This window comes from Sorex araneus, chromosome X, assembly GCF_027595985.1.
Source record: "Sorex araneus isolate mSorAra2 chromosome X, mSorAra2.pri, whole genome shotgun sequence".
Taxonomy (NCBI): Eukaryota; Metazoa; Chordata; class Mammalia; order Eulipotyphla; family Soricidae; genus Sorex; species Sorex araneus.
Window position 1 is genome coordinate 128,581,807 of NC_073313.1, and position 25,858 is coordinate 128,607,664.

The 25,858-nt window shown below is 35.8% G+C and overlaps 1 protein-coding gene across 1 annotated transcript in view; it reads right to left on the reverse strand.

Annotated features, from left to right (window-relative positions):
- The window catches only part of DIAPH2 (diaphanous related formin 2), a 724,307-nt gene that overhangs the window by 392,762 nt on the left and 305,687 nt on the right, over nucleotides 1-25,858 (reverse strand). Inside the window, exons 19-20 of the mRNA XM_055121637.1 lie at nucleotides 5,901-6,002; nucleotides 1,962-2,056 (exon numbers count right to left, since the gene is read on the reverse strand). Of these exons, the coding sequence (XP_054977612.1) occupies nucleotides 1,962-2,056; nucleotides 5,901-6,002 (197 nt within the window). The remainder of the gene's footprint in view (nucleotides 1-1,961; nucleotides 2,057-5,900; nucleotides 6,003-25,858) is intronic.

Here is a 25,858-nt window from a genome sequence, read left to right on the forward strand (position 1 = left end):
GGTCATCTATCCCATAAGAAAAGGTCCTAATTAACAAAGAATCATGCACACTGCAGCACTCTGCAATAGGGAGAAAGCTAGACAGACAGATATTTAGATAAAATAGTTTCCAGAAGATTAAACTGCATGGGTTTTGATGTGCAAATCACTGCAAAGTCATTAAGAAAGTTACTGTCTTCCAGTCACCACTAGTCTGTCTTCACCACTCTAACCCTCGAAAATAAAAAACAAAACAACACTGAAACTCTTAATTTTTCATATAAAGACCAAGTGAATTCCTCCTTAGATATTCCCCATTCCCTTATTTTCTTTCTCTATATATCACGAGTGAAAACATCTGGGTGTTCATTCTTTTACTGAATTATTTCACTTAGCATGTAGTCCTCCAGGTCCACAAAGTTGAAACAAACATACTGCCACACTATTATTAGTCACCAAGATCTGGAAACAATACAAATTCCTAAAGATAGATGAATAGATAAAGAAGCTGTGGTACATATATACAGTGGAATGCTGTAAGTAAATATGAATTTTCATTTTTGTTATAACACAGATGGACCAGAGGATGCCATGGTAAGAAAAATAAGTCAGAAAGAGACAAGTTCTAAATGAACTCATTCTTATTTTCTATATAAAGAAATAAGTCCAGGGTTGAGCAAACAATGCTCAGTAAAAACAAATCAATACACTCTGACCACAGAATTGAGGTTACCAAGATGGTGCAGAAAAGTCTAAAAAGTCCAAAAGATTTGGGGGGAGGAATACTGTCACTATGGTAATTGGCATTGTGTGGTAAAACTGTGTATCAAAAATTATAAAAAAATTATAAACATTTACATATTTGTAAACCTATGTTGCATGAGTAAAAATTTTAATGTATACATGTCAAATTAAGAGTTATATAAATTCATTAGTTCAATAGAAAAGAAGTGTATATATATAAAACATATGAGGCAATCTGCAATATAAACTTATACTACGCAGCATAGGAGTTCCCATTGCACAGCCTATCAACTACAAACAATAAGCAATAATTTTCTGTGATTCGGGAACAATCGAAATAGACATGACAAAATTGTTCGGGTATATGTCACTTGGATTTCATAAAGTCCAGTAAAATACAGGGCTAAAAAAGTCAATCAAAAATTATAATTCTTATGCCTTTCCTTGAAAAACTTTTGCAGTTCTCTCCAGAAGTAAAAATAGGTGGAATAAGAAACACTAGAATTTCTGAAGTGTTAATAGATCTTATATAGTATTTTGTCCTGTAAAATACTTTATATTGTCAAATCCTCATAACGACCCTGAAATCTAAGATGAGTAGGCAGGTTAAACAAACTGAAAACCTTCTGAACACAGTAGAGAGAATAATAGAATATAAAGAACAATGGAATAATGGATTTGAATACAGTCAAAGTAGACCTTGTTTTGATCCTCAGATCTGTTATTCTACCACTTATAGGCTATATGATAAAGGACAATCTTTCTAAGATTTAGTTTTCTCATCTTTACAAGAAATTTTATCTCACAGGATTGTTGTAGTACTCAATATAGAAAGTACTCCATACAATTCACAGTACATGTTAAATGTTAAACAAAAAACAGCGTACACCTATCTTATTCAAGCCAATTAACCATTTCGCCTCTGAGTTTACAATGATAAAATGATAATAACAAATTTGGTTAACAGAATTATTGTGATGATAAATACTATTTGATTAATCACAAACAACAGGAATTAACGTATCTACTGATGATCAAACTTAAATTTTATAGGACATATATCTAATAAATAGGAAAATCTTTCTAAAGGCTATATATTCCATGATCAAATTGATCTTTACATAACTAGATATACTGAATTGCATTATACAGCTATCGTAGAATTTTTTCCTTGAAATTTCACTGAGAAAACAACAATATACAAATGCCACTGAAAATGAAATTAAAATGCAAGTTACCTGAATTAAAGCCTCACTCAACATAGTTTCATTAACCTCAAGAATAATGTTTTTAATATCTTCATATGGCATACGATATGATCCAAGGAAGATAGCTAAAAGCAGAAAAATAATTGCATTAAAATTCGAATGGCAACAAATTTTTGAAATCAAATATATACCAGATTCTTATTTCATAGACTTAAAATATAAAATTTCTATCACAAACTGTATTTTATTTATGAACAAATAAAACATTTTCTATATGATGTATTATACTAGTCATCTAAAAGTGGCTTATTATCTTAGATTCTGATGTTGAAAGCTACTGCATATGCATAAAAAATATCAATTATATTACTGATAAGATGCACCTATCATTTAGATAGAAAATGGCACGTTGAAAGATAGATTTTTTATCATGTTAGACTGATAATTCAAGTATAATTTAACATGGAGATTATCAGATATACCCAAAATAGCAGTTCCCAGGAATGATTATAAAGTAATCAAAATTTTTAAAAAGATATATCAATTGAATTTTTCAATATATTAAAAAATTAAGTGCATGAAACATCATTATTTTCTGCATTTTTGCTGATGTTTATCTGATATACTATTAAGTTTTATATTAAACTAAAACTTTACATCAAAAATGTACCTTTGTTGGAAATAATACATTATATGTCACTGAAAAAATATTCAGTAAATTTTAGTTCAATATGATATACATCTTCTGGAGATATTTTCTCCCCACCCCTCATTTTTTTGTATGTTAACATGTTGAGCATATCAGCTGTGATCACATCTTACTCCTGACCATGTGCTGATGGTCCTGATAAGACTTGGGGAATCATACATGGTATTGGGATCAATCCCATGTCGGTGTTGTGCAAAACAAGTAACCACTATACTACGTCACTGGTCCAGAAGGTTTTTAAACAATACACTCCACTGAACCTCAAAAAAATGTGATTTATTATCAAACACAATTGTCACTAAAACACAGTTTTCATTAATATCTATGTGTGACATTGGTACTTAAAAAGAAAATTTTATCTGTAAAGAAAACAATCTATACATAAATACTAAATAAAATCTGTTATGCACAAACCCTACTGCTAATAGTATTTTAAGTCACAATGTCAAAACTTATTAAAAAGTGCCTCTCACAGAGGCAGGCAGGTAGGATTGAGGGAAACAGGTGGGAACTAGTGAAGGAACTGGTGTTGAAACACTGTATTCCCCAAGCTGAAGCTGAATCAGGAATAACTTTTATCATCATCATCATCATCATCATCATCATCATCATCATCATCATCATCACCATCATCATCATCATCATCACCCTGTTCATTGTCGATTTTCTTGAGTGGTCTCAGTAATGTCTCCATTCGTCCTAGCCCTAAGATTTTAGAACTTTGTATATCACAATGAATTACAAAGCACTGTAGCACTACAGCACTGTCATCCTTTTGATCATCGATTTGCTCAAGTGGGCACCAATAATATCCCCATTGTGAGCTATGTTGTTAATGTCTTTCGCATATCGAATACGCCATGGGTAGTTTGTCAGGCTCTGCTGTGCGGGCAGGATACTCTTGGTAGATTGCCGGGCTTACTGAGAGGGACAGAGAAACTGAACCCGGGTCAGCCAAATGCAAAGCAAACGCCCTACCAACTGTGCTATCACTCCAGTATTGTGCATAACAGAGATTTATTTAGTATTTTATTAATAAATCATCAATTTCTGGACAGAGAATATTTTCTTTTTAAGTACCAATGTCACACATAGATACTAATGAAAACTCTGTTTTAGTGATATTTGTGTTTGATGATAAAAAGCACTGTAATCTAATTAAATAACATTTATGTCAGCTAGCAAATCATCATCATCATCATCATCATCATCATCATCATCATCATCATCATCATCATCTTGTTGATCGTCGATTTTCTCAAGCAGTCTCAGTAATGTCTCCATTCGTCCTACCCCTGAAATTTTAGAAGAATCTTTTACTCATCCTTCCCAATGGTGCCGCATTAGAGGCTCTTTCAGGGTAGGGGAATGAGACCCATCATTTTTACTGGTTTTGGCATATGAATACACCACAGGGAGCTTGACAGGCTCTCTCTTGCAGGCAGGAAACTCTCAGTAGCTTGCCATGTTCTCCCAGAGGGAGAGGAGAGAGGAGAACTACGCTATAAGGTCTTCGACTCCTGGGGTTCTTCTTGGGGCAGGGAGGGAAACTCAACCCACCCTCTCCGATGGGGCCCCGGTGAAGACAGCAAGGAGTGGGGGCAAGAGACTCTGCGATAGTACCAAATGCTTTTTTCTCCTTTGTGTAGGGCTATGCTGTGGGCCCACAGGATGTTGTTCAGTATATAGCCCTAAATCTCTGCTCAGGTATTACCCTTGGCAGTGTCCAGAGGACCAAATGCAGGTAATGTGACTGAATCTGGGTTGGTCTACATAAAGCACATGTCTTCACTCTTTTGTTATTGCTGTAGCCCCCAAACTGCATGTTTTTTTTAAGCAGTAACACACATCCTTTTTTTTAATGAAAATGCACTGCCAGGTAAGAAATATACACATTTAAAATAGAGACTAGGAGATGGCCATAGACCTCAAACGAAAACCTCTGGAACCCAGCCACAGCCATGCTCAAGGTCACTCTCCACACACTCGGAATAGCCTCATTCATGAAAGAACCAGCAGAGGAACCTAGGCATGACGGACCCAGGGCTGAGATCTCAAAGCCGACTCGAATCAGGACTGGGCCTCCTCCACCCAGACTCCCCATTTTCCAGTAGCTTGGCAGTAGTAACACCCAGAAACTTCCCCAGGTGCCATGTAATCCCATGACTGGCAAGATCCAGACACTACATAAAACAAAGCTCCTGGAAGCAACCTATAATATTTTAGCCCAGTGATGTGCCTAAAGCAGCACACATAACTTTGGTCTTAACATACTTGCTTATATTCTCTGATATACATTCTCCATCCCTCTCGGTGAGCCCAGCAAACTACTAAGAGTATCCTGCCAACACAGAAGAGCCTGGCAAGCTCTCTGTTGTGAATTCGATATGCCACATAGAGAAACAATAACAGATCTCATTCCCTTGACCCGGAAAGTGCCTCCAATCTACGGGAAAGACAATATGGAGAGGCTACTAAAATCTCAGAGCTTGGACTAATGGAGACATTACTGGTGCCCGCTCAAGCAAATAGATGAACAATGGGATGACAGTGATACAGTGATACTAGGAGATGATTCTGACACACACTACTATTGACATGAGAACGATAAATTGTTTCTTGGCAAAACTAGAAATATCTGATGTGTAAAATATTTCAGATATAGTGTTTTTGTATCCTCAGAACATAAACATTACCGTGGCAATATAAACAAAATAGATGAACACGGCACAAAAGAGACAATATGTCAAATTAAAACTTATGAACTACTTAAATAAATATGAGTTTGCTACAATTTGCTACAGAAAAAGCATATTTCATGGCTGGCTAGTTTGTTAAAGGCTTTAGGTTTCATGGAGCCATGTTAAAATACAGTACTTAACAACATAACTTACATAATTATTACTTCAAATAAAAAACAATAGGAGTAAAGGGATTTGCCAATATAAATAATGAGCATCCAAATACTATTAATACTAGGCAGAAGGAAAGAAAGTCCACAATTTGTAAAACTCACCTATGTCTCTAACAATTGCAAAGTATCAAGACCTTCCCAGACCTTTTTCCTCAGAGTTTTAACTGGCCTGACCAAGGGTAAACGCTGACTAAATAATAATAACATCAATCTGCATCATACTTCATGGAATATTTCATCTATCAAGGGCTTCATTTATCCATTGAAAAAGTTATAACTTTGTTTTAATGAAACTTATAACCCCTCAACACCAAAATGCTCCCACCCTTACTAAGAAAATACGTACATAGATTCTGGGCAGTTTTGGCATCTAAAACTCTCAATTCTTTCACTTTTTTCTTTGTAGAAAGAGGCTTTTTTTCTTCAGGAGTGTCTGCATTCTTTTGCGCTGAAAGAAAAATATTGATCAATTATTTTCTTTCATTTTTAGAAACAACAATGGTACTAACCCTAATATACACAATAACAATAGCAAGGCACATTATCTACATCAATGATGTCCATTCCAATATTAATAAAGATGTTAATCTCATTAGATTGAGGAAGAGAAAAAAAATCATCAAAAAATATAAACTTGTTTACATGTCCATGTAAGTCAAATGACAGTATATAAGTAGAAATTTTAAGACAAAAAAAGATTAAAAAAAGAATTCTTACTTCTTACCTAATGCATATTAGTTACTACTTTACCAGGTAAGTACACAGCAGAAATAGATTTAAATATATGATAAAAGCTCTCTAATTGAAGAAAAATGCATTTACCTTAAAATATGTTAGAAAAGAGGTGTCATTAATTCAATGAAATTGCTTTAAAGTACCTAAGGTAAATTTAACTGCCAAACAGATTGTCATATGAAGATTCCTACTGAGATTACTCTGAATAACGGATAGGAACCATTTGCAAGCTGTAGAAAAATAACACCCATACCTATTTTCACACATATTAATTAATGATCCTATAAGTCTTATAGGTAAGTTACCTTTGTCTCCTTTAAAATTTCTGTAGTATTCTCTAGAATATTTCAATGTGCTCTCTAGAATATTTGCTTTCTCTTTGCTCAGAAAGTAATATCTAGTGTGTAACAGTTAAAATTATCAAAATATATGATGAATGTCAGTCCAAGTATTTATTTTAGCTTAGCAGCGTCTATATCATATCTGTTCCAATATACCATCCCCTTAAAAAGGCCAAAAGCAACTGCTGTCCTACAATAAAATCTATGCTTTTGGACAAATATTTAGTCACACTACAACAATTACTATCATAGCCATTGTATTGTGTTGGTAGTTGTATGAGTGTATCTTTTAATCAAACCCACACTATTAAGTTATATCACTTCACGGAATTGTGATATTTCATTTTCATAATTACAAATAATTTTACAGGCCAGGAGATGAAAGACTGAAATGCATGTTTTGCATATCAGATACAAGGATTCAGTCCTGGACATCATATGGTTTTCTGAGCATTGCTGGGAATAAAGACCTAAAGATGAAATCTGAAGTAAACACCAGACACAATTGTGTTTGGACACACAAAAAGAATACATTTTTCCTAAGCAACAATAATTACTTTTATTATTGTACTTAGTCATATTAGAAGAGTTACGAATTTTCAAAATCAGTATATAACCAATGTATTTGCTAAGATATGCATTTATAGAACTTACTATCTGGAAAACTTTACAGACATGTTATAAAATATATCAATATATTCCAAGTTCACTAAGATAATCTCACGTATAATGCCATAAAATGCAGAAAAATAGAGCTTAAGTAAAATGACTAAAGAAATTTTTGGAGCAACTGGAGACGTAAAAGATCTTTTAACAATATGAAATAAAGTGATACAAAATATAAGCAGATTAAAAATCATAGTTCAAAATGATGAACAAATAGTTGACCATATTTACTCAATATTATAGAGTTACTTCTACTACGGAAAACAAAAGTATTTTTAATGTGTAGGTATTAGTCATCACAAACGTATCTTAAAAGTATATTTCAAAGAACACCAGGTCTTCCTATGCAATAATTAGCATTTTATTTCTTTTTCAAACTACTCCCATTTGGAGACAATTCTATACAAACATATGACAGTCTACAAAATGGCAATACTCTCCAAAGCATTATACAGATTCAACGCGATCCTTATAAGTATACCCATGACATTCTTCAAAGAAATGGATCAAGCAATCCTAAAATTCATATGGAACAATAAACGCCCACGGATAGCTAAAACAATTCTAGGGAAAAAGACGATGGGAGGCATCACCCTCCCCAACCTCAAACTTCACTACAAAGCAGTAACAATTAAAACAGCATGGAAGTGGAACAAAGGCAGAGCCGTAGACCAATGGAACAGGGTGGAATATCCCTACACACAACCCCAAATGTATGATCATCTAATCTTTGATAAGGGAGCAAGAGAGGTGAAGTGGAGCAAAGAAAGTCTCTTCAACAAATGGTGCTGGCACAACTGGACAACCACATGCAAAAAAATGGGCTTAGACCTTGACCTGACACCATGCACAAAAGTCAGATCAAAATGGATTAAAGACCTCAACATTCGACCACAAACCATAAGGTACATTGAAGACAAGGTCGGCAAAACCCTCCACGATATTGAAGATAAAGGTATCTTCAAAGGTGACACGGAAATAAGCAATCTAGTAAAAACAGAGATCAACAAATGGGACTACATTCAACTAAAAAGCTTCTGCACCGCAAAAGATACAGTGACTGAAATACAAAGACTATCCACAGAATGGGAAAGGATATTTACACAATACCCATCAGATAAGGGGTTGATATCAATGGTATATAAAGCACTGGTTGAACTCTACAAGAAGAAAACATCCAACCCCATTAAAAAATGGGGCGAAGAAATGAACAGAAACTTTACCAAAGAAGAAATACGAATGGCCAAAAGGCACATGAAAGAGTGCTCTACATCACCAATCATCAGAGAGATGCAGATCAAAACAACCACGAGATACCACCTCACACCACAGAGACTAGCACACAGCCAAAAGAACAAAAGCAACCGCTGTTGGAGAGGATGTGGGGAGAAAGGGACCCTTCTACACTGCTGGTGGGAATGCTGACTGGTTCAGCCCTTCTGGAAAACAATATGGACGATTCTCAAAAAACTAGAGGTTGAGCTCCCATTTGACGCAGCAATACCACTGCTGGGAATATATCCCAGAGATGCAAAAAAGTATAATCGAAACAACATCTGCACATGTATGTTCATTGCAGCACTGTTTACAATAGCCAGAATCTGGAAAAAACCCGAATTCCCTAGAACGGATGACTGGTTGAGGAAACTTTGGTACATCTATACAATGGAATATTATGCAGCTGTTAGAAAAAAGGAGGTCATGAATTTTGTATTCAAGTGGATCGGCATGAAAAGTTTCATGCTGGGGCTGGAGTGATAGCACAGCCGGTAGGGCATTTGCCTTGCACGCAGCCAAGCCGGGTTCGAATCCCAGCATCCCATATGGTCCCCTGAGCACCGCTAGGAGTGATTCTTGAGTGTAGAACGAGGAGTAACCCCTGTGCATCGCCGGGTGTGACCCAAAAAGCAAAAAAAAAGTTTCATGCTAAGTGAAATGAGTGAGAAAGAGAGAGACAGACATAGAAAGATTGCACTCATCTATGGCATATAGAATAACAGAGTGGGAGACTAACACCCAAGAATCGTAGAAATAAGTACCAGGAGGTTGACTCCATGGCTTGGAGACTGACCTCACATTCTGGGGAAAGGGTAACTCAGAGAAGGGATCACCAACTATAATGTAGTTGAAGGCCATGCGGGGGAAGGGAGTTAAGGGCTGAATGAGGACTAGAGACTGAGCACAGAGGCCACTCAACACCTTTATTGCAAACCTCAACAGCTAATTAGAGAGAGAGAACAGAAGGGAATGCCTTGCCACAGTGGCAGGGTGGGGTGGGGGGGAGATGGGATTGGGGAGGGTGGGAGGGACGCTGGGTTTACCGGTGGTGGAGAATGGGCACTGGTGAAGGGATGGGGTCCCGAACTTTGTATGAGGGAAGTATAAGCACAAATAATGTATAAATCTGTAACTGTACCCTCACGGTGATTCACTAATTAAAAATAAATAAATTTTTAAAAAAACAAATAAAATGAAATAAAATAAAATATAGGTAAAGACAAAAAAAAGATATGACAGTTTAAAGATATTTTCCTTTGTCAATTAAACATTACTTCTATATTTACTTAAAAAATTAAGCTGGTGCCACAGAGAGTACAGAAGTTCATGTACCTTGCACACAATAAACACCAATTCAAACTGTGGCAAACACAAAGTGTTCCCTGAGCACTGCCAGGAATGATCCTTGAGCACAGAATGAGGAGTAAGCTCTGAGTACTTCAGAATATGTTCCCACAAATGAACCCCCAAAATTTAACCTAATAAAATAATTTAGGAAACTGCACTGATCTTAACCTATATCTTCAAACCCATTTTAAGGGATTGAAGAATTCTATATCTGAAAGTAGATATAGAATGTAATTCTATACCATGAAGGAAGAAATAATATTATTTTACAAACTAAAAAAACCCGACTAAACAAATAATACATTTTATATGATTTCCTACTGCTATGTGTTATTAATATATATTTTTTACATCTACACTTTTCAAATAAACAAGCTTCTGATAATTAAATAAGATGTATTAATTATACTTCACAGTTTTTTTCTTGAATCTTAAAATAATTCCTTTGCATTATCCCGCATACAAAAGAGCAGTGAGGATTCCATGAGTGGGCTAATCTGAGAAGCACTAGAGCAAAGCTGGCTTAAAACAGTTCCTTAATGAGGCAGGCTTTCAGAAACAATTATTTTTTTGCCAAGATCACCAGACATGGAACAGTAGCTAAAGTCGCTTCTGGCACTGTCATTAAAAGCTTTTCTTACCAATCACAACTACAAATATATTGAATTTAAAGAGTAATAATGAGAATAGAATTTATCCAGTTTGTACATGAAGAATGTAATGTTAAAAATTTCCTTTATTTATAGAAAACGTCACATGTCCTATTTTCCATCAACTGAATATACGTTTCTAATGCTTTAAAAACACAAATATCCTATAGCTAGTTAGAATATTGATCATCTCATAAGAATTGAATCCAGATATTATATAAATTATGTTTCTCTATATATATTAAATATATATTGCATATATAGAGAAAAACATCAGTAGAACTGTATGAAGAGAAAAGAAACTTTCTTGACACTGAATCTACAAGCATTTTTAATGAATCAACACCAGCAGCCAAGTAAACGGCAGTAACAATAAACAAATGGCGTACATCAGATTCAGAAGCTTTTGCACCACCAAAGGAATGATGACCGGAATAAAAAGACACCAACAAACTGGAGAGAATAGTTATACATAAATCATCTAGCAAGGGTTAACATCCGAGATATATAAAGCACTAAAACAACTTTACAAAAAACAGTAAACACCAAAGAACTGAAAGAAGAGATCTTACAGAAAGAAGACATAGAGATGGCCAATACATATATGAAAATATGATCCAAACCACTTATCAAGAGGGTAATACATACAAATCAGAACAGTGAGGTGGCAATCCAGACTAATGACATTGACATACCAGAGCTGATGGGTAAAAGGGGAAAATGGGACCCTCATTCACTTTTGGTGGGACTGGTCTTTCTAGAAAACAATGTGGACACCTCAAAAGAATAAGAACTGAGATTCAATGACAAAACAATGCCGCTTTTGAGCACATAATCCAAGGAATTAAGAACTCTTTTCTTGAGTAGAAAGAGACTTAAAAGGAAAGTGCCTTTCATTAGAGATGGGGTGGAGTGGGAATGGCAGGAGGGAAACTGGGGATGTTGGTGCGTTGGTGGTGGAAAATGTACACTTGTGAACGGATGGGTGTTCAATCATTGTATGATTGAAACTCAATCATGAAAGCTTTACGACTGTATCTCATGGTAATTCAATAAAAAAGAACTGGTTTTTTTGAAAAGACATTTGTGTTTCTCTGTCCACTGCTCTGTTCACAATAGCCAAAATCTGAAAACAACACAAGTGTCCAATGAATCATGGAATATTACTCAGTTAAAGAAAAGGCAAAACAATGCAAATTACTGCTGTATTGGAGAAACTGGAACGCATACTGCTGAGCTGTTAACCAAGACATGGCCAGCTAAGAATGTGGGGCATAAAAAATCAAAATGGAGGAATAACAAATGGCCAAAGGCAGCAAAACCTGAGAACTGTTCTACAGAACTGAGCTGCACAAAGTGGAGATATGGCTGGTAGGAGTCTTATACAGGTGGGAACCTAAGACAGTGGTGAAGGATTTGGGGTTGGAGCACAAGAAATCCTAACATTAACAGTTTTATAGGCACTGTGACTAAAATAAAATTGAAAGACAAATAATTTCATGATTTAGCTGAAACTGGAATATTCTCCAAATGTATTTTCAAATTATATTTGATCAATATATAAATGGCCAACTGGTATATAAAATTAGTGGAACATCACTGATAATGATGGAAATGCAATTAAAAACCACAATGAGTCATTACCTTAAACTAAATTACTGGTAGAGGTACAGAATCATTTGAACTTTTGTACGTTTTTTTTTTTTTTTTTTTTTTTTGGATCACACCTGGTGATGCACAGGGATTACTCCTGGCTCTGCACTCAGGAATTACCCCTGGCGGTGCTCAGGGGACCATATGGGATGCTGGGAATCGAACCCCGATCGGCCGCGTGCAAGGCAAACGCCCTACCCACTGTGCTATTGCTCCAGCCCCCTGAACTTTTGTACGTTTATAGGAAACAACAGGATCTATGACTTAGAAAAAGAGGTCACAAGCAGGAGGGTACCTAATTCCGTTTTTAGAAAAGAGAGCATACAACTATCAATTGAATATACAATAAATGAAAATTTTAGAATGAAAAGAAATCAAAACAAAATATAATAACAAAATATTATTTTACTATTTCATAAAAGAAGGAGTGAAGCAATTGCACAGCAGATGCGGCATTTGCCTTGCACGCGAACAAAACCAGGTTCGATTCCTCCCCCCATCTCGGAGAGCCCAGCAAGCTACCCGTGGCTTATTCGATATGCCAAAAACAGTAACAAGTCTCACAATGGAGATGTTACTGGTGCCTGCTCGAGCAAATAGATGAACAACAGGACAACACTGCTACAGTAATAAAAGAAAAGAAAGATTAGAAACACACTGACAGAAATCCTCTAAGATGTTAGGAAAAAAAAAAATAAAAGAAAGGGTTAAAGCATAGAGCTTAGTTTATTAGCTTCATGGTAAATGTTTCTACAGTTAGAAGGATATATACTAGAGCGCAGACTCAACCAGTAAAATTTCATATGATGTTCCAAATTTAATTTGAGTATTACCTTCTATTTTGACAGAGGCAAGTCAAGAAATACAATTACAGAATTGTGAAGACATGGTAAGAATAAAATTGAAATAAGCTTAATGTTACCTAACTTTTAGGACAAACTGACTAATAATTTTCATATATTTCTAACATATCATAATCTCATGATAACAAAATATACAAAATTTAACTTTATCCCCAAACCCTTTCATATTTCTAATCTGTGAATGATCTGGATTTGAACACTTATAACTACTAAATTTCAAACTACAAAACTTTTGGTAAGAATGGCCTCATTGATATATGCCTTTAAAACTTCCTAGGTTATTGTGGACATAAGCAAGGTTTTGAAATTGTGACTGACTAACTGATGGAACGTAAACATACCACTAAGTAACAGCTCAATAAAGCTCCCCCAGGGAAAATACAAATGTCATCAATATCTGACCCTCAGTTGGGTTCCACACTAGTGAAAAGTAATGAGTTTTTAAGAAAAATCAAGAGATCCCATGAGCACATTATTTTTAAATTAGATATGATTAAGAAGCTAAGGAAAATTCCATCTAAACTCTTTCTACTAAGTGCAAGGAAGTATCAAAATAAGTAAGTACAGTACATATGAACATAGTATCACTGTAGCACTGTCATCCCGTTGTTCATCAATTTACTCAAGTGGGCCCCAGTAAAGTCTCCATTGTGAGACTTGTTACTGTTTTGGGCATATCGAATACGCCACAGGGAGCTTGCCAGGCTCTGCTGTGCAGCAGGATACTCTCAATAGCTTGACAGGCTCTCTGAGGGGGGCGGAGGAATTGAACATGGGTCAACCGCCTGCAATTCAAACATCCTACCCGCTGTGCTATTGCTCCATAGTACATACTAAAATCAATTTTAAATTCCATTGCCTCTAACCATCCAAAGTGCAATTGCTATCAGAAGAAAAAAGCAAGGGGAAAAACATGTGCTACTAAAAATAAGCACTTTAAAATGAATTTCTCGTCCTTTGAACATATAAGTATGCTCCTATTTTAACAAGCTGCAGTAAACAACAGGACAGTTAATGATTGGAATATACAGGATAAAAAGAGATTATAACTGAGACTTAAGCCTGAAAGCTTTGTAACTTTCCACATGGTGATTCAATTATAAATAAATAAATAAAAAGATTATAATATTCCATGAAAATTATATTTAAAAGGAAAAATTATAACAGCTAGCAAGTCCATATTAGCTTATACTTACTGCATTTTTTATACCAAATACTAAATGTAAGACCATGTGCCCTAGAATATGAAAAAATAAACTGAGTGGGCTAGAGCGATAGCATTTGCCTTGCTCGTGGCTGACCTGGGTTAGATTCCTTCATCCCTCTTGGAGAGTCCAGCAAGCTACTGAGAGTATCTCTCCTGCATTGCAGAGCCTGGCAAACTCCCCGTGGCATATTCGATATGCCAAAAACATATAGATAGAGTTCTATCAGTGCCTGATATATTTCTTATATTAAACGCGTATCAAATGGGTGTTGGGAAAACAATTTTTCAACTTCCATGCGCTGTCTTTGTATCCAAGTCATCATTTTCTTTAAGGTAAAAAAGCTTCTTCGTTTAATATAGTATCATTTATATTTGCTTTCACTTGCAACATTACTAGTCTTTGTCAATACAGTAATAGAATGGTAGAAGAGACAGCATATGTGTCAAGGCCTTGTACATAGTAAACTCTGGTTTGATCACTTAGAACACAAGTCCCTGGAGTACCACCAGATATACTCCCTGAGCTCATACCCAGGAGTATTTTGAAAGAGGCAAGTCAAAAAATACAATTATAGAATTGTGAAGACAGGGTAAAAATAAAATTAAAATAATCTTAATGTTACCAATCTTTTAGGGCAAACTGACTAATAATCTTCATATATTTTTAATATATCATACTCTCAAAATATACAACGTTTAACTTTATCCCCAAACCCTTTCATATTTGCTAATCTGTGAATGATCTGGATTTGAACACTTACAATTACTAAATATCAAACTATGAAAATTTCGGTAGGAATGGTCTCATTAATATATGCCTTTAAAACTTCCTAGGTGATTGTGGACATAAGCAAGGTTTTGAAAATGTGACTGATGGAACATAAGCATACCACTAAGTAACAGCTCAACAAAGCTCCCCAACGGAAAATACAAATGTCATCAATATCTGACCCTCAGATGGATTCACACTAGTGAAAAGGAATGAGTTTCTAAGAAAAATCAAGAGATTCCCATGAGTACACACTATTTTTATTTTTTTATTTTTTTTTTAATTTATTTATTTTTAATTAGAGAATCACCGTGAGGGTACAGTTACAGATTTATACACTTTTGTGCTTATACTTCCCTCATACAAAGTTTGGAACCCATCCCTTCACCAGTGCCCATTCTCCACCACCCGTAAACCCAGTGTCCCTCCCACCCTCCCCAATCCCATCTACCCCCCACCCCACCCTGCCACTGTGGCAAGGCATTCCCTTCTGTTTTCTCTCTCTAATTAGCTATTGTGGTTTGCAATAAAGGTACACACTATTTTTAAATTAGATACGTGTATGGAGCTAAGGAAAATTCCATCTAAACTCTCTCTCCTCAGCAACACTGGGTGTGGCCCCAAATACACAGAAAATAAAGGGGAGAAAGTAGAAAAACAGAAAGCCCAATGTTGGTTATAAAGACTTATATTAGATAAATATAAAATGTAGGACTTCTTTAGGGGCAAAGCAAAGTCTGCTCATGCTGAGATCACTCCTCATGTTCCACGAGAGACTGTATGTGGAATCCGGTTGCTTGCATGAAAGGTAAGTGCTCTATCCACAGTACTTCCACGCTACCTCACAATATTTAAGATTAGACATTAAATATCATGGTGAGGCAAAACATAACACAAATGCCATCCTTAGCATATCATTCTGAAAATTCTATATTCTATAAATGCAGATCTATAACCATATAAAGCAAATTATATCTGAAAGTATAGAATGAAATCTTCAATATAAAAAAGAAAGTTGAAAGAAATGAGCTCTCAAATTGAAAGTATCACCAGTAACGTAGGAAAACAAACAGCTTAAGTAAGAACAAAACTAATGTTCACAGACAGCAAATAAATTTCAATAGAGAAGACAACAATCTCCTTTCTCCTTTTTCCTAGCAAACTATTTCAAAACTCCTGTGTTCACTATTAGGTAGGCCTTTATAACAACTCGGACAGTAATGGGTCAGCCCCATTACTCTGGGGGGTTCACACTACTTTCTTTGTGGTAGCCATAAAGGTAGGCCTCCGATTTTAGCCTAGGATGCTTTCACTCTGAATGTAAACACTGGTTATAACTACACTGAATTAAGAAGAAGTCAATATATCACATTAGGAATGGGGTGTCATAATTACTTAGTAAAGTAACATATTTATATTTCTTACTGTATTTATATTAATTACTGCTAATCGATTTTTTTGAGCGGGCACCAGTACCATCTCCATTGTGAGACTTATTGTTACTGTTTTTGACATATCGAATATGCCATGGGTAGCTTGCCAGGCTCTGCCATGCGGGTGAGATACTCTTGGTATCTTGCCAGGCTCTCCCAGAGGAGCGGAGGAATCGAACCTGGGTCAGCTGCATGCAAGGCAATTGCCCTACCCGCTGAGCTATCCCTCCAATTCTCATATTACTGTAAATTTATAAGGAAATATAAGTTAAAATTTTTAAAATGCCAAAATTTTGTGTTTATAAAGAATGTAAAGAAATTCAAGAAAATTATGAAGTAATAAAGAAATCCTAATGGGTTTCTAACTTGCCACTTACATGAGGAAAATAAATTCACTAAGACATATAAAAGGGCAAATATTACATTTAATGTCTCATTTAGTATTTTAAAAACAAAGGTATGAAATATTAAAGGAAAAACCAATTTGCCACTGGGTGCCATCTTAGCACACCCAAAGCCCTGGCCCAGAGACACAGCAGCAAGTTACGGAAGACACCACGGCGCCAGAGATCTCTCCAGTGCTGGAGATCCCTCTGGGCCCCATACCAGGCCAATCTCACCGGGGCACCCCACATGGAAGAGATGCTGTCTCCCAGCCTACTCCAGATGGAGTCCCAGTGACCAGGAGCTTCCACAAGCAAGACCCTCGGTATGTGGGTTCTAGGCCTGAACCTCAAGGCCAACTGGAGGCAGAGGACCTGGTATGTCCCTCCCTGGGTCCCTGTCACCCAGAAGACTGGCTGTCATGCCCACAATTGGCCTCTGGGCATCATCTTAGTGCACCAACAGCCCTGGTCCAGAGACTCCTAGTTGAATGCCCACATGGATTAGCGCCATACAGAGATGTCTCTGAAACCCAATCGAGAAATGTACATTTATAATTTCGGACACAGGAGTTCTCATGATATTCAAAATGAGCAATGGAAAATAAATGATCTAGTATCTTCCCCTTGGAAGGCAGGCTTGCATGGTGGTGGGAAAATTCTAGCAAAACATAATGCCCAAAATTACAGAAAAAATACTGGGGGAATTATCTGCGATAGAGATAGGATGAGGACTGAGATGTGTGGGGGGGGGCGGGGGTGGGGGGGAATACTGAGGACATAGGTAGTGGAAAATATACACTGGTGGAGGTATATGTGTTCTATCATTGTACGAATGAATCTTATAACTCTTTCACAGTGATACAATAAAATAAAAACTAATGTGGAGTTCATGTCCAATACAACCAGCTTAATAAATGGCTGAACAAATAGCAGTATTCCCATACCATTTTAAAAAAAAGAAGTATGATTTGTCAAAATCAAGGATAGGTTTTTTTCCCAAAATAATTTTTCAACATATATAGCGTATAATAATTCACTAACAAAATAAACAAAAATTGTGCAATAGAAGTTACATTGGTATAAATGATTATATTGGTTCACGATATATCAGGACCTACAATGGAATATAACAAGATAATACAACTCACCAAAGCAACCTGCTTAATGATCTTAACCAGAGGAAAGGACTATAGACATGGTAATAAAGTACCACACCATCATTACTGATAAAAACAAAACCCCTATTTTGTAGTGTGATAAGAAAAGTGATGTGCAGTATGCCAACAGTATTAAGCTCTAAGTTACTATTTAAAAAAAGTATTTATAAAATTGCACATTAATATCTAGAGCAAAGAAAGATTATAACCCTATTTCTGTGAAAAATAAACAAAATAGAAATTTACAAGATGAAGTTCTACAAAAACATTGACCTATGCCATTTTTTGCAATATAAAAATTACTGGACAATTGCTTCAACACTAATTATGACTTATAAAAATAAACTAAAATGTATAGTAATGCTAAAACAAAAACTACACTGTAGGAAAAATTTCTTGTAAACCAATATTAAATAGAATTCAAAAATAGTATCCATTTTAGCAAAATGCTTAGCCCTTTAAACTTGTTTAACTGTGAATCTGCTATTAAAATTATTACTTAGAAATCACAAGGAAATCTATTACCATTAAAGTAAGTTTTAGGTAAGTACATCTAGCAAACTCTGTAGCACAATAAAAATGCTCAACACACATCAAGATAGCTATTTCAGTTATTGGCATATGACTATAATAGTTCATCAAACTTAGTCCCCAAAGTTAAGTTCCAATTAAGTAAAGAACAGTAAAAACAGAAATTAGACTTTCTCACAAACCACCTCTGATCAGTCAATTCTTTAAAAGTAACCTAAGGATAACATGGAAATAATGCTCCTATTGACCAAACTTAAAGCCAAGACAGTATGATGACTTTTTCAAAGTTTTTCATTATTCATATTTCATTTTTATTAACTATCAAAATCACCTCCTGCTATAAATACTGTGGTAAACTGAGGGTGTTTAATATTGAATATGATACATATACAGCCTTTCTGCTAAGCAGCTATAGTTGTATGATGCTATAAAATCTGTTTCTTAGAAATATATTATGAAATAAGTGTATAAACTATTAATTCCTTTTCTTATACTTTTACATCTCAAAAATAAATAATTGTTCTTTAAGAGATTTTACTTCCCTAGCAGTTTCTAAACTGTTTTCAAGGGGCACAGAAGAACTGCTATGAGAATAAGTTATAAATTATTAAATTCTGTAATTTACATGAAATATAATCCTTTATTTATTTATTTATTTATTTATTTATTTACTTTTTGCTTTTTGGGTCACACCCGGCGATGCACAAGGGTTACTCCTGGCTTTGCACTCAGGAATTACCCCTGGAGGTGCTCAGGGGACCATATGGGATGCTGGGATTTGAACCCGGGTCGGCCACTTGCAAAGCAAACGCCCTACCCGCTGTGCTATCGCTCGAGCCCCCTACTCCTTTATTTAAGTATTCTGATGATGAACTTTTCTGAAGTGAGTGGGCTTGGGGAAAATAAGCTTAATTCCTCAAACTTAGAACATTTAGCTAGTTAGAAAGAGTGGTTTTAAATTATATATCTTCATACATAAAAATTCAAACTTCAAACAAACAAACCAAGACAAAGTTAATATCATATGAAATATCTAATATTCAAATGGATATTATACTCTCAATTGTTCATTTGGAGTTATTACTTATTTTTAGATAAAAACCCTCTTCTAAGTTTGTTGGTTGCTCTTCCCACAAACCTCAAACAAAATTAAATTAATTCCATTTTCTTTCTAAACCTTTCTGCAATATTGGTGATTTCTTTAGGAGAGACACCTTACTTCCCTATGTGACAAAAGAAATTGATCGAAACTTTCAACTGTCAAGATAAGAGGACATACTAAAGAGAAAGTATGTCCAGATTGCAGGTTGCAATGTTTACAAATATCAAGGTGATACTAACTAGTGAAACTCTAATTCAAGGAATTAAAGTAAATCCACTTGCTCATTCAGGGTGACTGATTATACAAAAGGTATCTAGTTTAATACTTAGAATATTTAAAACTTCATAGAAAACAGGCATATTATTTTTAATTTACATTTGTTTATTTATTTAATTTAAGGTCATGCCTGAAAATACTCAGGGCTTATTCCTAGCTCTGTGTTCATGGAACACTCCTGACAGGGCTTCGGGACCCTATTTGGTTCCCAGAATAAACCCTCGTTGGCAGGGTGCAAGACAAGCATCCTACCTGCTGTACTATGGCTCAGGCCCCAGCAATTTACTTTTGTGTTTCAGAAATTGAGACTCTGCAGAATCAAAAAGTTAAACTATTTTAAAATTCCTTAAACAGCATAACTTCTGAATTTCTCTTCATTAACTTCATGCAAAAATCATTCCCAATAATGAAAGAGTCCCAAAGATCAAGACTACTTATATGAATGCATTCATATTTCATGCTAATTAGTCCCTGTGCATAATCTCTCTCCATGATGTGACCTGTACATGTGTCTCTGTCCTAGACTGCTCATTAAATCCATTATAAATCATCTGAACACCTTATCACTGTGACTGAATTAGATATCCCAGAACAAAATGCCTTAATTCCGTCCGCTCCTGTATTTCCAACAAACCTTTACAAGCAAGTCTCTCCGAGTGTTATGGAGATAATGGACACAGTAGTCAATATCCTCTTCAAGTGTACAAACAATGCTCTCACCATGTTGCCTGTAATTCTGGATTCCTCCATTGTGCATGTAAGTAATAAACTCAGACACTGGCAAGGTTTGTAAAGTAGCGATCTTATTCTTTTAAATGGGATCTCTGAGAACAACAATTTCTAAAAAAAACAATCATGTTCATTTCTGTACAGTCATTTCAAGAGGATTATGTCTCAAGGTCATGCCCCTCTCAACCAGATTCTCAGGGAATTTGCTGGTCTTTGTTAGTGTGATTTTAGATTCCCATTTCTTTTATGTCAAACATACTTTAAGAAAATATAATTTTATGCCGCTATACTATTTATACATCATTATTTTATTTTATAAATATGAATAATAAATAACTATTTTATTTCATATTTAATAATAAAGGCAGAGTCTCTTGCCCCGTGCCTGGCTGTCTTCACCGGGGCCTCTCGGAGCAGGGCAGGTTGAGTTTCCCTACCTACCCCAAGAAGAGTCCCAGCAGCTGAAGACCTCTGGAACCCAGCCACAGCCAAGTTCAAGGCCTGTCTCCACACAATTGGATGAGCCCCACGCATGAAGAGACCGGCAGAGGAATCTGAATGTGCGGGACGTGGGCCTGAGATCTTCAAGGCTGCTCGGATCAGGACTGGACCTCTTCCTCCCAGATCCCCCATTTTCCAGTAGCTTGGCAGCCACACCCAGAAACTGCTCCGTGTAATCCCATCAACAGCCAAGATCCAAAGACTGTAAAACAATTCTCCCAGAAACACACAGCCAGTGACCTATTACAGCCTAGTTCTCCCTCTCAGAAAACCTAGCAAGGTTCCGAGAGCATCCTGCCTGCATGGCAGAGCCTGGCGAGCTCTCCGTGGAGTATCTGATATGCCAAATACAGTAACAAGATGGGTCTCGTTCCCCTTACCCAGAAAGAGCCTCCAATACGGCATCACTTGGAAGAATGATTAAAGAGAGGCTGCTAAAATCTCAGGGCTAGGACGGATAAGGACGTTACTGGTGGCGCTCGAGAAAACTGATGATCAACTGGATGATTGTGATAGTGAATAAAGGTGTTAATAACTTATTATAATTATAAATTTAAAGCAAGTTATACAACCATATGATCATATTTAAGAAGCCAAGCGGAGATGTGACAAAAAGTCCACAAGGATAACAAGAGAGTAACTAATGGAAATGTTCTTTCAAAATGGCATTTACTAATAGGGTACTGAAAATGGAAGCAATTAACAAACTTTGGAACTTAAATATAATTTTAAAAGTAAGGATTCTATGTTCCAGGGCACCCTGGAAGGGAGCAGATCAGCCCAGAGACCCCTCTCCCAAACAAAGCCCTAGAAACCAACTGATTCCTCCCACCCTCCAGAGTCATGGACAAGCCCCCACCACCTGGGGACCAGGCTCACCAAGAAGTTCACCTGCCAAAATTTTAGGCTATTGGCTCAAGAAGTAAGTGAAACCTCTGGAAAAGAACTGAGTGCTGAAAGTAGGTATAGCAACAAACACGATAACCTTTCAGTACATGTATTACAAACCAATATGCCCAAAAGGAAAGATAGAGAAAGAGCAAGAGAGCAAGAGTGAGAGAGAGAAAGAAAATTGCCTGCCATGGAGGGAGCCAGGATGGGACGGAGAGGTGGCAGGAAGGAAACTGCAGGCAATGGTTTTGGGAAATGTACCCTTTAGAATGGGCATGTAGACTGTACTTCTGGATTTTAAAGAGTTCCAGAAAAATTTTAATGCCTCAAATACAAATATCTCCTTAAAACATAATCAGGTTTAAATATGATACATAATGAAAATGATGTTTTTAACATGTTAATTGGGAAAGAATAACTTCTCTGCCTGAAACTCATATACCATATTGACTTTAGAATAAAATTTCAAACTAATGATGCATTAATGACATGGTACCTTCTTGCTCCAATATAATACTGTCTTATCACTTTGTTTGGAAATACACTAACCATCTGCTATACCAAAAAATTGTGAGTTTGCAGATTATGTCACATTTTTTTATACTTTAACAAATGCTTCAATATGCGCTAATACTGTGTCTCAAATTTTCTGCTACTACAATCTCCGTTTTCTATTGATCAATTTTTATTAAGACTCTGAAACTCAGACCTAGCATCTATATCAACAGAGAATACTTTTTAACTCTCCTTCATAGAAATTCAGTCATCTTCCCTGCAATACCTTCCTCATCTTTATTCTAATGTCACATGAAATGATAATCTACTTATCTATTCCCCTATGCTTTAAGTCCCTGAGGATATAGTCTTACTTCTGCATCCTCTGAATTTGATATATTTGGTAGAGAAAAAAAGTACATAAACATGTATTGAGTAAAGAAAGTAGAAAAAACCTAGCATTTGCAATTAAGATTTGATTAACCATACTGGATAAAGGTGAAGTAGTCCCTAAAGGAACTGACGCGAGAGTAAAAATATGGGACTAGATTAATCTTCAAGGGTGAATAAGCTATAAGATTTATAAATCGATGGGTTTATTCCCATTATTTCTCTAACTCTTGGTCTAGTGTTATTTAAGTTTTGGCTTTTTATCATTTTGCATTCTGCTGAAAATTCACTGCAGAGAATACTTCTGGGATTCTAGAAGTCACAGGCATCCATACAGAAATGGTTCCCCTGAGATAATTTGTTTGACATCTGCTACAGTAAATATCTAATATTCCCCTAAGTAGTTTAATTGAAATTCATACATGACAGATGAAAAATATTGTAAAGGATGTTTTAATAGTGGATCTTGGGAAGACCCGTAGTCAAGAGAGATGTATAAACAGGATAAATTAAGTGGCAATGAATAGCAATAAATACATCTCAAAGGGATAGAGCACACTTGTAAAGCCTCGAGATCAATACACACCGCTGAGTGGTCCCACTAGCACTGCCAGTGAGTCATTGTCCCACACCACCAAGCCAACACCATAGAGCCTTAAGTAGCAGAACATTGCAGGGAATAAGCATTCCACCATCAAGAAGAAGTTAGCTTATGCTTTTAACCAAAGTTTAAAGTTAAAATTATGAATTTTACATTAGGCAACCTTTGTCAAATATGATAGCAAAATCACAATCAACAACTGTAGCACTGCCGTTGTCATCCTGTTGTTCATTGATTTGCTCGAGCGGGCACAAGTAATGTCTCCATTGTAAGACTCGTTTCTGTTTTGGCATATCAAATATGCCACAGGTAGCTTGCCAGGCTCTCCAAGAGGGACGGAGGAATCAAACCCGGGCCGATGGCCTGCAAGGCAAATGCCCTACCTGCTGTCTAAATATATTGTTTTTTAAAAACAACTTAAAATTGAAAACAATTTATAAAATCAACATTTTATTTACCTCACAATGGTGACTGTAATTGGGAGTATGGCCACCCAAAGAAATTTAATCGGAATAACATTAGTAAAACTGAAAGTTTGGGCATAGAGTTAGAACAGTGGGTTAGGTGTATGTCATGTATGTACTGACCTGGGTACGGTCCCTAGATCCCTATATGGTCATAAGGTCCATTAAAAAAACCACGAGTGATCACTGATTACAAAGTCAGGAGAGAGCTGCCTTGAACAAAGCCAAATGCAGCCTTTTTTTTTAATTTGAAAGTTAACTTCAAATCCTGAATAAAATAGTCAAACTTAATAGGAAATAAAATCAATGCTCAAAAATATGACAAAGGCAAATAAGGCGCTCTAAAGTATACTATATTTACATTGAATTATTTTAAACATATGTCTCTAGGTATTAAAATTTAAATTATGGGTTGATTTAGAATCATCAGGCATATCATCATGGTATAAATGACTCTATTATATTTGCATAGTCCATAAAAAACTGCACTAAAATTCCAAAGCAGTTAACAAAATTTTCTCTGTAAAAATGATACTGCTATTATTACTGTCTCTCTTTCTCTCATACCTATATGAGTATAGCAAAAATGAAAAATGCAACTTCACGCTCACGTAGAAAACATAAGGGGAAATGCTCAAGTCTTTCTGAAAATAAAACTGAAATTGTAAGCTCTCTAGTCCTGTTGTTGGTATATTTCTCCATGCTGTGAAAAACTTTATATCTTATAGGTATGCATACAGTATAACACTGCAAAAATTACACTGCTAGTATTTAGAAGGCCATAAAAAATGTTCAAATCATGCTTTCCCTTATTCAATTGAAACTGCATTATGCATTGCATTCTAACCTATCTTGCTGAAGGAAGAAAAAGAAAAGACATGAGGATAATGATTTTTACTGAAAACAGAAAAATTTAACTAGCTTTTCATGTATCAATTATTCATCTATTTTTCTAACAATAACATTCATGTTCATCCTTTTTTATTAAAATACTGTGAGATACAGTTATAAAGTTGTTAATGAGTGTCAGTAATACAATGTTCCAACATCCATCCCTTTCTCCAATACACAATTCCTGCAACATATGTCCCTAGTTTTCCTCCTGTTTACCCCTGCCAACCAGACTCAAAAGCCTGCCTCTATGGAAGACACCTTTCATTTCGAAAGATTTACCAAAATCCAAAATATCTCTCCATCCCTAAAACAACAGCATTGCCCTCCATGTTTTACTTTAGTTTTGTTTAGTTATGCAGGAATTGTTAAACACCATTCTGAGATATTTGCTTCCTTCTCCATCTCCCATTCCATAGGCCATGTAAAATAAGTAATTGTATACGATTTGATAAAATTTTTTGAAGTGAAGAAAGCAGATCAGAAAATAACAATCAAGAGACTTGATAATACTAGTCTCTTGGTGTGATAGGATCAGTGAAGAATATTATAGAAGAACCTGAGACAAGAGTATGCAGAGCTGTGAGCAAACACTCTTATTGGAAGAAAACATGAGTGTAAGACAATATGCAACAAATAAAAGGATAAATGGTGATTAATGCTTCCAAATTTCAAAACTTATCTACAGTAATAAAAATGGAAACTGTGATGATACCATGAAGCTAAGGTAAAGGAAACAGATCATGGAACCCAAAAATTAAACCTTTATGGTCAATATAAATTTTTTTATATGGGGCCCACAAATAGCTATGTTCGAGCTTATTCTTGGCTCTGCACTCAAGCATCACACTTGATATTGTTCAGGGAAGCTGTGGAACCTGGGATAGAAGTAGTGTTGGCTGCATGCAAGGCAATTACCTTATCTGCTATATATCTCTCTGCCTCAAG